We start from the raw sequence: 14143 nt of genomic DNA on the forward strand, positions 1-14143 counted from the left end.
GCGTGATCTTGGCTCACTGCAACCTCCATCCCCTGGGTTCAAGTGATTCTCCTGTCTCAGCCCCTCGATAAGCTGAGCTTACAGATGCATGCCACAACACCCAGCTAATTTTTGTATCTTTAGGAGAGGTGGAATTTCGCCATGTGGGCCATGCTGATCTCAAATGCCTGGCCTCAAGCCTCGGCCTCCCAAAGTGTTGGAATTACAGGCATGAGCCACTGTGCCTGGCCTGTAGTAGTTCTTATTATATTCAGGTAAAAAGGCCCTTTGTGATAAAGATTACAATTTTTTTTTCTCTGTATGTCATTTGTCTTTTGATTTTGTTTATGGTGGTTTTTGCCAAGCAGACATTTTTTATATCTGTTTAATTTATCCATCTTTTATAGCTTTCTGCTTTCAGATAGTTTAAAAAGGTACTCTTCCCAGCTGGGTGTGGTGGCTCACGCCTGTAATCCCAGCACTTCGGGAGGCCAAGGCGGGCAGATCACCTGAGGTGAGGAGTTTTGAGACCAGCCTGACCAACATGGCAAAACCCCATCTCTATCAAAATACAAAATTTAATCAGGCATGGTGGCATGCGCCTGTAGTCCCAGCTACTTGGGAGGCTGAGATAAGAGAATTGCTTGAACCCAGGAGGTGGAGGTTGCAGTGGGCTGAGATCATGCCATTGCATTCCAGCCTGGCTTTGTCTTAAAATAAATAAATAAATAAATAAAAAGATACCCTTCCCCACCTACCTCCGTCCAGAATTATAAAAGTGTTTTTCCATGGCATTTTTATAGTAGAATTTTTTTAAAAAATACTTTTACATTTAAATCTGTTGATCCATCTAGAATTTGTTTTGGTAAGGTATAGGTCTGACTTTTTCCCCCTTGAGATGGTTATATAGTTGTCCAACATCATTTATTTAATAATACAATAACTGTTTTTGATAATAACACTTTTATCAGATGCTAAATTTCTGTATATATTGGGATTATTTCTAGTCTTCTGTTTCATTGATATATCTGTCATTCGTGTGCCAATACCATGCTGTCTTAATTTGTTTATAGATTTGTAAGTATGCTAATTTCTGATAAGGTATCTTTGATATGTTTTCTTTAGGTGCTGTTTTGTCATGGGTCTGTCTATTCTTATGCAAATAATTAAAGTATTTTTACTTTAATTATTTAGTGACAGATTTAACCATATTATATTTTTCTTTATTAAAATTTTTTATGGAAATTAGGATGAAGTAATGGATTATGGGTACACTGTAATTTACCTAATTATATCTAGTGTGGTGTATTTAGTTGCTTCCAATTTTATTATTATAACTAATGCTACAAAGGTTATCTTAGTCATAAAACTCCTACTATGTTTAGGATTATTTACTTAATGTAACAGCATAGAAATGAAATTTTTGGGTCAGTGATTGTGAATATATTTAAAGCTCAATATTTATTGCTACATTGCTTTTCAAACAGATCGTATCGATTTAGACTGCTATATATACACACACATATATAAAAATGTTGTATTACAGTTTTATTTTTACTTTATTTTTATTACCTTTTTAGGTTTCTTGTGATCAGCCCTTACTGAAAGAAGGATATAAAAGTGCCCAAAAGCGGGCCCCTCAAGGGGAGCCAACCACAGTCTCTGAATATTTCTTCAATGATATCTTCATTGAAGTGGATGAAACAGAATAAAACAATCTTTTCTCTTTTTCTTTTTTAAATTAGGTCTAGGATTTCCAGAGTCAATTACATCAACAAAACAGTATTTAGAGCAAAATATCATTGTCTCATTTTTCTTTAGGTTGATTTTGAATATTTAATGAGCTTGATTTGAAGCTTTTATAATCAGTGGAAAACATTTCTGAGGTTCCTTTCATTCTGATTGATTCAGCATTTTGCAAATAGCAAGCAATTAAGACTGCTTTCTCAGACAGAAATAACAACTCTTGTTTACATTTTGACTCTTCCTGTGCTAAGCACACATGGACATTTGGGAATGTTGTGGATATATGTCTTTGTATGAATTGCAGTGCAGACAGATTTGGGGGTTAATTGTATCATATTTAACATTTAGCAACTTCTTTTGTGAAGATTTTTTATTTTTAGGGGGAGATGATGAAGGATGAAGGCTTTTTCAGTTGCTTCTAAGTACAGTCTTGTAGCGCATAATGATGTTTAAGTCAATGATGGACCACATATATTACAGTGACCCCATGTAATTAAAATGGAGATAAAAAATTCCTATCAACTAGTGACGTTATAGCCATCATAACACAGTGCATTGCTTTTTTATGTTTAGATATGTTTAGATACACAAATACTTACTATTGTGTTACAACTGCCTACAGTATTCAGCATAGTAACACATTGTAGAGGTTTGTAGCCGAGGAGCAATAGGCTATACCACATAGCCTCAGTCTGTACGGTATGTAGCAGTCTGTACCATCTCAGTGTTTGTAAGTACACTCTGCGTTGTTCCGCACAAGATCACCTAACAAGGCAATTCTAAGAACATATAGTTAAGGGACACGTAACTATATGTGAAAACAAATTGTCAAACTTCACTTTAGTATGGCAAATGTTAAAGAACTTTTCTATTATCAGCTGTTTGTCTGACTGAAAAATACATATTTTTCTAATTCATGGTGATGTAACATTAGTCCTAATTGAAAAACTAGTATTTAAACATAATTATTTATAAAGATGACACATCAAAGAGCTTATTTATTTTTAAATTTTTTATTTAAAAGGATATTCAGTTTTAGCTATTTTTACCCCTCAGATTGTAGATAAAGAAGGCATTAACAAATTTATGTTTGTCTCCTTTTTCTCTTTAATTTTAAAGATATTTAAAATGATATAACTAAAAATGTTTGGCTGGTGTATATGTTTTGAATACCTTTTTTCCCTCAGTTTAGTATATTGACTTTGTACTGTGAATTTTTCTGTTTTTCTTGTATAATCTCAGGATTTTCGTGAGGATGGGGAACTCAATTTATGAGACAAAATTTCCATACAAAGCTCAATCTCCTTTATACACCCACAGACATAATATTAGTTTTTAAAAAGCCAATTTCTTCGTAGTTTTTTCCCATTAAATTCTCAAGGAACACTTAGATCTTTAAGCGCGGAACATAATCATGATGTTAAAAACAGAGAAAATAAGGCTTTATAAAGTTAATGATTATCATCAATATGAATTTAAGGTTTGTTTTAATTTCAAGATTTGATTATTTATACGTGTAATTCTATTATCTACCCAAGCAGATCTGTAGTGGTTCCAATTAGACTTCTCAAACAGCAAATTTATCCTGATTTTATTTGAAAAGCCTCTTGGATTGATAGTATAGTAGCTCAGGAGTTGGAAACTTTCTGCAAACTGTTTTGGGTTTGCAGGCCAGATGGGCTCTGTGGCAGCTACTCAGCTCTGCAATTTCAGTGTGAAAGAAGCCATAGACAGTACTTGAATGAAGGACTGTGGCTGGATTGGCCTTTTAGTTTGACCCCCTACATTAGGCCCCAAATGTTCTTACCCTGAGGTGCTGATATCTGTATGGATGAGTTATTTGTCACTGAAGTTATGAGTTGTGCCTAAAAGTTAAAACTGTTGATTGTATTATGTAATGATCAGTATTTCAATTGGGAAAATATTTTAGAGTCTAGATATTTATGTTTGTATATTGAGAAAATGGTGGCCAGTTTTTAAGTTCCTTAATAGAAGGGAATTATGTCTCAGCAGGTATAACAGTAATGCTAACTTATTGAAACTACTGCTGTTAGAGCACTTCTTATTCATTGTCTTTTAGTGAAATTTATGGCGTAACATTTTGTCAGAGATGAGGCTGTGTAATTCGGAGCGGAAATTGTCTATAAGTAGGCATTTATTTCATGATTGATATGTCACAGAAATCATGGCAGTAAATCACATTGCTATTTTAATACCCTGTTTTTGTAAGTTTTTAAAACTCATTCTGAAAAGATTTCATTCTCTTAGTGTTAGCTTGGGAGTTAGATTGCCATGATTAAACTATTATTTATCCTTGTGTAATATTAATTTTTAACTTTAACATCTGTTTCTTTTTAATCTATAATAAGCTAGTTTATGGAAAATGGAATTTCTTACCTATATAAAGAATACAGAGACTCATTGTATTAGAGAATCAAGTCAGCCAGCTAAATTATCCTACTGTTAAATCCTTAAACCTAATTATGGAAAAGAGAAAGTTAATCAATGTATTTACCTTACATGGTGGAAAGAACTATGTTAGGTCTGATTCATGTAAAGAAGATGTTGCAAAGAATTTATTTCACAAATCTTAAAGGAGATATGAGTAAAAGTTTTTATCTTTTCTTGACTTTTTCTCCTGAACACTTATGTCTTAGCAAGTGGTCAACATGAGGATTTGAATGCCTAATTGTTGGTAAATGGTTGAGGCATGACAAAAATATTAATATCCACTGTTTACCATCATGTTATTTGAAACAAAAGTGACCATGTATACTATCTTGAAGAAGTCTTTGACAGAAAAAGCAATATCATGTCATTTATAAATTTTCTTGTTCTAAAGAAAGCAGTTATATATATATAAATTATGTAAATAAAAGTTATTTTATACCATTTCTGTTGTGTCCTTTTAAGATGACTAAATAAAGAATTGGCTGGGTATTGTGGCTTACACCTGTAATCTCAGCACTTTGGGAGGCCGAGGTGGGAGGATTGCTTGAGCCCAGGAGTTCAAGACCAACCTGGGCAACATAATGAGACCTCATCTCTACAAAAAAATTAAAAATCAGCCAACTGTGGTGGGGTGTGCTTTTGGTCCCAGCTACTCAGGAGGCTGGGATGAGAGGATCGCTTGAGCCCAGGAGGAGGTTGAGGCTGTAGTGAGCTGTGATCGCCCCACCACACTCCAGCCTGGATGACAGAAGAAGACCCTGTCTTTGTGGGGAGGAGAAAAATTTTTGACAGGTGTGCATGTCCTTATTTCAAAGCTGAAGAGTCTGCAGTGTGATCGTCCTAATAGTATTTGGAAGAGACTCCACACAGCATCTCTGTTTGCTACAGCGTCGCATCCTGAATCTGCTGGAGAGCCCTGTCTTACATTGGGTTTCACTAACAATCGTCAGTCTTACGGGCTACCCAGTAAGTAGGTTGGGGTAGTATTCCCAAATATATTTTATCTCAAACTCAAAGGGCCACTTCAAACATTGTTGTTTCTGTCTTCGTGGTGGCCAGTGCAAGGTGCAGAATCTTGTCTCCCTCTCCCTACTGCCTTTGTTTAAGAGATGGGGTTTTGCTTTGTTGCCCAGGCTGGAGTGTGGTGGCGTGATCATAGCTCACTGCAACCTCGAACTTCTGGGTGTGAGCAATCCTCCCAGGCAGGTGAGCCTTCAGGCCTGGGTAGCTTGTTTCTTCCCTTTAAAAATAGATCCCATGTCCTCAGACCACTAGACCCTTAGGAGATTCGCCTATGTGGCAGGCTCCTGAACTTTAACAGGATTTACCTCCCAACCTCTTAGATACGTATGTCTTCCTAAGGCATCTAGCTGCTTGCTAATTCCTGCTTTCCAGCTCCAGTTAGCATAACGTTATCCATGTCACATTTCATTTTTTTGTCAAAAATCAAGAAAATAAAAGTCTCTCCAGACTATATTATGAAAGAAAATGAGGGTATTCATATCACTCTGAAGTAAGACAGTAAAATCAGTTGTCCCTGCCAAATAATAATGCAAGTTCTTTTAATTTTTCTTACTGGAATGGAAAATGTTGCGTTTTTTTATGGCACTAGCTTTATTCCAGGTATTAGGAGTTGTGTTGATTTGGTCTAATAAAGGTACCAATGGCGAACTGCAGCTGTGATTGACATCATCATTTGTTAAATCTGTGATAACAGTGTAATTCCCCAAGACCAGTGGTTCCCAAACTTGATTGCACATCAGACTCACCTGGGAAGCTTTAAAAAGTTTCTGTGTCCAAGTGATATCCCTTATTGTTAAATCAGTGTCTGGGTGCAGTGGCTCATGCCTGTAATCCCGGCATTTTGGGAGGCTGAGGCGAGACATAGTGAGACCTTATCTCTACAAACAAAACAAAACAAAAACTAGCAGAACATGGTGGTGTGTGCCTGTGGTCCCAGCTACTTGAGAGGCTGAGGCAGGAAGATTGCTTGAGCCCAGGAGTTCAGGGTTGCAGTGAGGTATGATTGTGCCAGCCTGGGTCACAGAGTGAGACCCTGTTGCTAAAAAACATTAAAAAATAATAGGGCTAGGCACAATGGCTCACACCTGTAATCCTAGCACTTTGGGAGGCTGAGACGGGAGGATCGCTTGAGCCCAGGAGTTTAAGACTAGCCTGGGCAACAGGGCAAAACCCCTTGTCTACTAAAAATGCAAAGATTAGCCAGGCGTGCTAGCACGCGCCTGTGGTCCCAGCTACTGGAGAGGCTGAGGTGGGAGGATCACTTGAGCCCAGAGGTGGAGGTTGCAGTAAGCTGAGATTGTGCCACTGTACTACAGCGTGGGTGACAGAGGGAGACCCTGTCTCAAAATAATTAGAAAACACACACACACACACACACCCCCCTCCCCGCAGTGCCTGGGGGTGGGAGTCAGACATCACCATTTAAAAAAAAAATCTGCAGGTGATTCTAAGGTGTAACACCAATACCAACACACAAAACAAAAAAATGTGAAACATTGTTCATTCGGACCCGTCTGACTTGAACAACTGACCAAGCTGGTGAATCAAATGGAATGTAGTAGGAATCAACAGATCCCACTCACTAGGTGGGTCAGAGAATGGGGGTGGTTTAAACCTTCTACTTGGCTTTTCCTTAATGCCTTATCTCATGGGTTAAGGAAACTGTGTGATGATTCTGCTATATCCTACTTCTTTGTATTCTGAGACTGAGGAAATAATTACAGGATGGGCTCCTGTGAGAAGTCAGACCAAGAATCCATCTTTCACGCAACCTCCATTAGCCTTCACTCTGAAAACTGGATCACAGAGGCTTTTCAGGTCTCTGGAAATCAGTATAATTTCAGAGTCACTATCTTAATAACCGTGAAATAGCTGAGTATTTCTGTTTCCCCAGTGCAAAGACCCTGATGAATAACCATAGTTCTCTCTGCGGAAGGCTTGGGGGAAGATTTATGGTATACCCATGAAGCCACAATTACAAAATCCTTCCTCAGAGGCTCCCATCTGCCCCCTCAGTGAAGGGACTTTGGGTCTATAACCTGATTTATTTAGTCTGGAAACTGGATATGAGGCTTTCTCCACTATGGAGACTTGAGTTTGGTTCTTGCACAACAGACCTAGAATTGTTTTGTCTATAGGTGTCATGCAACACTTTAGAAGGCTGTCAGTCTAACAGGAACCTTGGGATCAATTAGCCATCATCACAGATCCCCACATGTAAAAATACACCATGTCAATCCTTTGCTATGGCTTATTACAGTAATTGTGCCCAGCTGGTCTAAAACAGTTCGGCATTGCTGCCTGGCTTCTTCCAGTATTCCCAGTGAGGTCAAGGGGCCTAATTCCTTGGCAGTACCTCTCACCATCATCTCCAGCCTGCAAAGGACAACCATCATAGTGGCTGCATCAGCTGTTTAAAGAGGCTGATGCTTCTGTTACCAAGACTTTAAAGAAAAGAGTGTCCTCAGGCCCTCTTGGGAGTTATGGTTAGGGGGTGTCTGAATAAGATGCACATAAATACAGCCAGTCCCCCTTTATCAGCAGGTTCCATATCCTGAGATTGAACCCATCAAGGATCAGAAATATTTGAAAAATAAAACATAAAAATAACAATACAACTATAACAAATAATACAAATAAAAAATAAGTATGACAACTATATAGCATTCATATTGTATTAAGTATTATGAGTAACCTAGAGATGATTTAAAGTATATAGAAGGATAGTGCTATGTTATATGCAAATACTATCCCATTTTATTTTATTACTTTTTGAGACAAAGTCTGGCTCTGTTGCCCAGGCTGGAGGGCAGTGGCACGATCTCAGCTCACTGCAGCTTCGACCTCCTGGGCTCAAGGGATCCTCCTGCCTTAGCCTCCCAAGTGGCTGGGACTATAGGTGCATGCCACCATGCCCGGCTAATACTTAAATTTTTTGTAAAGATGGGTTTTTGCCATATTGCCCAGCTGGTTTTGAACTCCTGAGCTCAAGTGAACCACCCACCTCGGCCTCCCAAAGTTCTGGGGTTACAGGCCTGTGCCACTGCACCTGGCCCCTGGAACCAATTTTTCTCAGATACCCAGGGACAACTGTAAACCCATTCCAACATCCTCATTTTCCTGAGTCTTCAGATGGCTTCCTGTACATGGCTTCCTCTGTATAGTAGTGAGCATCAGAATCACCTTGGAGGGCTTATTAAACACGGATTGCTGGGCCCCAATCCTGAAGTTTATTTATTTTATTTAATTAATTATTTATTTTTGAGATGGAGTTTTGCTCTTGTTGCCCAGGCTGGAGGCAATGGCAAGATCTCAACTCACTCCAACCTACACCTCCTAGCTTCAAGAAATTCTCCTGCCTCAGCCTCTCGAGTAGCTGGGACTACAGGCATGCACCACTATTTCGTATTTTTAGTAGAGGTGAGGTTTCACCATGTTGGCCAGGTTGGTCTCAAACTCCTGACCTCAGCAGGTCCACCTGCCTCACCCTCCCAAAGTGCTGGGAATATGTTGGGAGCCGAAAAGGCCAAAGGGATTGTGACCAACTCAGCATTCCACTGGAGGCTACATGATCAAACAGCAAACTGTTTATCATGAATACAGAATGTGGGCAAACTCACTTCTGTGCCTGCCCCAGAAGGTTTGCTGAGGGCCATCACTCCCTGGCCCCGGCTCCTTGAGGTTATCTACTGGGACATCTAGAGCCTATTGTTCGAAGAATGCAGTCTTGCAAGCCTACTCTGGACTGAGCAGCTGACCTCTTCTTCCACATCCCTTCTCACTATGTCTTTTGCCTAATAAATACGGAGGGCTGTGTAAAGCTCAGGGCCCTTGTCCACTAAAGACAAGGTGTCCCCTGACCCTTCTTCCAAACATATTCTTTTGTCTCTTGTCTTTATTCCCGCATTCATCCCCCTTTGTTCAGTCCACCAGGGATCCTGGCAGGCTACAAGTGGCACCTTGAACAGCAACAGAATCCGGTGCTTTACAAGTGGCGTCCAAACACAGGGGCTTCGAGGACGTGAATGAAGAATGTCTGCTGGAGCAGAGGAAATGAAATTGACAAGGCGAATGGGGACCCCCGGATGAGTCTGCTGGCAGCGGATATAAGGTCAGTGCCCTAAAGAGGTACTAGGAGCAGTGATTTAAAGAAGTACTGGGAACGAGAAGTTTTCTGAATCAGGGTAACATGGAGCAGAATTTGTCTGTTGAAGGAAAACATTATGTGCAGTTGCTTAAAGTTTCGTTGAAACAAACTGGTGCTCGGGTTAGTTCTCAGACATTCATTAACATGCTACAGGAGGTTATTACGCATAACCCATGGTTTCCACGGCTTATTAAAACTCTTGATGTGGAAAATTGGGACAGAGCAGGAGAACGATTAAAACAGGCTCATGAAAAAAGGTCTTAAAGTTGATTCTTCTGTTTTTTCCACTTGGAGTTTAATTTGTACTGTACTTCTACCATTATCTCCTTATTCTGTGGGACAGCAGGCTGAGTCTAAAAATCTGAAAGAATCTGTTGTCCCACCCACAGCTCCAGTTGAAAACAAAAAACGGCCAGGCATGGTGGCTCACGCCTGTAATCCCAGCACTTTGAGAGGCCAAGACGGGTGGATCATTTGAGGTTAGGAGTTCAAACCCAGCCTGGGCAACATGGTGAAACCCTGTCTCTACTAAAAATACAAAAATTAGCTAGGTGTGGTGGCATGTGCCTGTAGTCCCAGTTATTCAGGAGGAGGAGGCAGGAGAATGCTTGAACCCTGGAGGCAGAGGTTGCAGTGAGCCAAGATCGTGCCACCGCACTCCAGCCTGGGTGACAGAACGAGACTCTGTCTCAAAAAAAAAAAAAAAAAAAAAGAAAAAACAGGAGAGGGAGGATAAAAATTGGCCTATACCACCTGCTCCAGTTGCAGAACCATCTGTACCACCTCCTTAGGTAGCAGAAATAGAGACCCCAGTACAAAGAATTTTACGCTCTGCTGCCATAACTGGAGAGTCCTTAGGACCTTGTGCTTTTCCTATGTCCATAAGGCCTGATCCAAATAATGCACAGTAGCTTATTCATGAACACACTCTACTAGAGTTTCAGTTGTTGAAGGAATTAAAAGTGAGTGTGGTAAGTTAAGGGCGTACAGAGCCCATTCACCTTAGGATTACTAGAATCTGTGTTTGGTGCTATGCGTCTTTTACCCTTTGATGTAAAACAATTGGCGTGAACTTGCTTGTCTGCTAGTGCATATCTGACGTGGAATTTAAATTGGCAAGAACTGTGTGCAGACCAGGCTAGACAGAACCGTGTTGCTGGACCCGGAGACATTACAGAGGATTTGCTATTGGGTAAAGGCCCTTATTCAGACCTGGAACATCAAATGGCACTCCCAGATACTGCTTATCAGCAGTGTGTACAGGCCACTAAGCATGCCTGGGCCACAATTCCTGAAGAGGGAGTCCCAGTACAGTCCTTTTCACATATCATGCAAGGGTTGCAGGAACCCTATGCACAATTTCTTGCAAGATTGCAAGAGGCAGTGAAGCGTCAGATTCCTCATACTGTGGCTGCAGAAATGCCAACCTTAACTCTAGCTTTTGAGAATGTAAACGTGGATTGTAAATGTGCCCTGGCACCAGTGAGGTGTACAAAAACTTGGGAAATTTTCTCAGAGCTTGTCAAGATGTAGGAACTGAGCTTCATCGATCTGCAGTGTTAGTGCAAGCAATGGCTAATTTAGCTGTTGACAAATCTAAAAGGAGCCAAGGGTCAGACCCTAAAATGGGAAAATATTATAATTGTGGAAAAACTGGACATTTAAAAAAGGAATGCCGCCAGATCTCAGGACAGAAAGGATCTTACAATGCAGTTCCTCCCCCAGCAGGAAAAAATGCCAGGACTTTGTCCTCGCTGTAACAAAGGAAATCACTGGGCTAATCAGTGCTGCTCAAAATTTCATCAGAATGGCACCACCCTGTTGGGAAACGAGACAGGGGCCTGGCCCTGGGCCCCTCAAACAATGAGGGCATTCCCAGTTCAGACCACAACCCCATTTCAGGGATGGGTTCCTGGAGGCACATTGATTCCCTCACCCCAGGAACACCAGGAAATACAGGATTAGATCTACCTGCTAGAGAAAGAATCATGTTAGTTGGGGGAGACAAACCCATCAAAGTTCCCACTGGTATTTGCGGACCTTTACCCACAGGATACATGGGACTAATTTTAGGCAAAAGCCGTCTTAACTTACAGGGCATTACTGTAGTCCCAGGAGTGATTGACTCTGATTATGAAGGAGAAATTCAAGTAGTTTTAATGTCACAAGATCTTTGGGTTTTTGAACCGGGAGAATATATTGCTCAATTATTGCTTATTCCCTGCAAATTACAACCTTCTCCACGAAAGGAGAAATGAGGAAATAAAGGGTTTGGGAGCACAACTACACGGGAAATCTGTCCCAACCAGTAGCCTCTAATAGACCCACCTGTGTAATACAAATTAAAGGTGTGTAATAGACCCACCTGTGTAATACAAATTTGTATATAAAAATTTGTAATACAAATTACCCACCTATGTAATACAAATTATGGGCTTATGGATATGGGAGCTGATGTGTCAGTAATATCTAAAGACAATTGGCCTCCATCCTGGCCCTTGCGATTAACTTCTGCATACTTACTGGAAGTAGAAACAGCTCAAACTTCAACAAAGTGCTGAGATTTTACCTTGTCTTGGTCCGGATGGACAGTCATGTACTTTTCAGCCTTATGTCGCAAATACAGCTATCAATTTATGGGGTCGAGACTTACTTACAACGTGGGATATGAAACTTACAAATGAAAACTTTGATAACCCAGGATTTAAAATGTTGAAGAACATGGGATATCAGAGTGGAAAAGGTCTGGGGAGGTTCGTACAATGAAACACTAATCCAAAATCAATAACTGGAAAAACAAATAGAAAAAGGCTAGGACCTCAGGATTTCTGACGGAGGTCATTGATATTTCTTCTCCATGCTCTGCGTTACCATTAGAATGGCTTAGTGACAAACCCATATGAGTGGATCAATGGCCCCTATCTCGGGAGAAGCTGATGCAACTTCAGCAGCTAGTAAAAGAACAACTGGATGCAGGACACATAGAGGAGTCAGTTAGCCCCTGGAATTCTCCAGTGTTTGTTATTCCAAAAAAGTCCAGAAGATGGTGACTGCTGCATGATTTAAGAGCTATTAATGCAAAAATTCAACTGATGGGCACCTTACAGAAAGGTTTACCATCTCCAGCGGCTATTTCAGGAGACTGGCCTCTTGTAGTAATAGATCTTAAGGACTGTTTCTTTACTATACCCATACACAAGAAGGATAAGCCTCAATTTGCCTTCTCTGTGCCTTCTATTAATCAAAGAGAACCTGTTTCTCATTATCAATGGAGAGTTTTACCCCAAGGCATGCTTAACAGTCCTACACTATGTCAGCATTTTGTAGGACAGGCATTAAAGGAGCCTCGGAATATGTTTCCTACTGCTTACATCATTCATTTTATGGATGATACTCTTTTGGCCGCTCCTACAGATCAAATATTGCATCAATTATTTGGAGAAGTAAAGCAAGCTCTTGTTAATTGGAATCTCAACATTGCTCCAGAGAAGGTACAAACAACTTCCCCGTACCAATACTTAGGAACTATTGTTACAGAGAGAAGATCGACTGGAGTCATGACGATATCAACCCCCATAACCTGGGACAACTCAAGAAAACCACGCAGGAAGCTGAGAAACTACTGGAGTGTCAAGGCCAGACAAAAACCCCTGATTCCATGTTCTTGGCCATGTTAGCCATAATATCTTGTGCAGTATGTTTTTCCTGTGCAGAAGCAAAAACATATTGGGCATATGTTCCCAAGCCCCCAGCAGTATGACCCATACTTTGGAGTGACACTTCTCCTAAGATTTATCATGATTAAGGAGCATGGGCTCCAGGACCCCTAACTCCACCTGACATAGAACAGTTAGACTCTCAGAATAATGTCATTAATTATACCGCTCCACTGGAAGGACTTCCTTTGTGTGTCACCACAAAGACATCACTCAGCCATAGCTGTCTTACAGTTCAAGCTCAAACATGGTTGAGTCACTATGGGAAAATCATGTACTTATTAAGTCTTGGTTATATTAATGTAACCAGTGTGCTAACCAACCATTCCTGGCCCAATCGCCTTCATTGTGCTGACTATACAGAATGGATTCCCTTCAATAGTTCCTACCCCCCTCCATGGACCCAGTGTCTTGGCCCACTGGCTAGAAAACAATCTATGTTAACTGGAGACATTGTGGATTGGGGATGTAAAGGTCAATTAGATGGAAAAGAAGAAAATTAGAAATCATGGCACAAACTTTGCTGGCATTGGTGGCAAGCTTTTAATGCTTCTTCTTTATATAACACTGGGATCCAATCCCAGTTGGCCGCCCAGATTGCTTGGCATGGAGCAGGTTTTAGCCTGCCTCTTCCTCAGTGGCATTATCTAGGGAGGAAAGGACCAATTCAAGAGATGATATGGAAGGCAGCATTCCCATTTATGAATGGCAACATCTGGGTTGTAATACTATCCAATAGTAGCAATAGTAAGCAACACAGTCTTAATGTTACATTTGTAAAGAATATCACCACTCAATTTACAGTTTGTGTTTTTAATCCTTATGTGTTTTTGGCAGCTAAGAAGGACCAGCTCCAGGTAAACAATACCCAATTGACCTGTAAATCTTGCCAGTTATATCACTGCATTAATCATAGCACATTGCAAACACATAATATCTCTACTTTGATGATTTTAGGTTGCATCCCTGGGCTATGGATTCCTGTTAATCTGTCTGAGCCTTGGGCTGCCACAATTGCTTTACATTTTGTGAAACTTCTTCTAACTCAGTTTACTCATTGTGTCCGTAGAGGCTTAGGCAT

At 40.4% G+C, this 14143-nt stretch overlaps 1 protein-coding gene across 4 annotated transcripts in view; it reads left to right on the plus strand.

Annotated features, from left to right (window-relative positions):
• BDP1 (B double prime 1, subunit of RNA polymerase III transcription initiation factor IIIB) overlaps positions 1–4619 on the plus strand; it is a 109262-nt gene extending 104643 nt beyond the window's left edge. For all 4 annotated transcript variants that reach the window (XM_024247437.3, XM_024247438.3, XM_024247439.3 and 1 more), the window contains one exon: positions 1560–4619. In XM_024247437.3, the coding sequence (XP_024103205.3) occupies positions 1560–1691 (132 nt within the window). In that variant the 3' untranslated portion in view covers positions 1692–4619. The remainder of the gene's footprint in view (positions 1–1559) is intronic.
• Positions 4620–14143: the final 9524 nt, after the last annotated feature.

The sequence above is a fragment of the Pongo abelii genome, chromosome 4 (assembly GCF_028885655.2).
Source record: "Pongo abelii isolate AG06213 chromosome 4, NHGRI_mPonAbe1-v2.0_pri, whole genome shotgun sequence".
NCBI lineage: Eukaryota > Metazoa > Chordata > Mammalia > Primates > Hominidae > Pongo > Pongo abelii.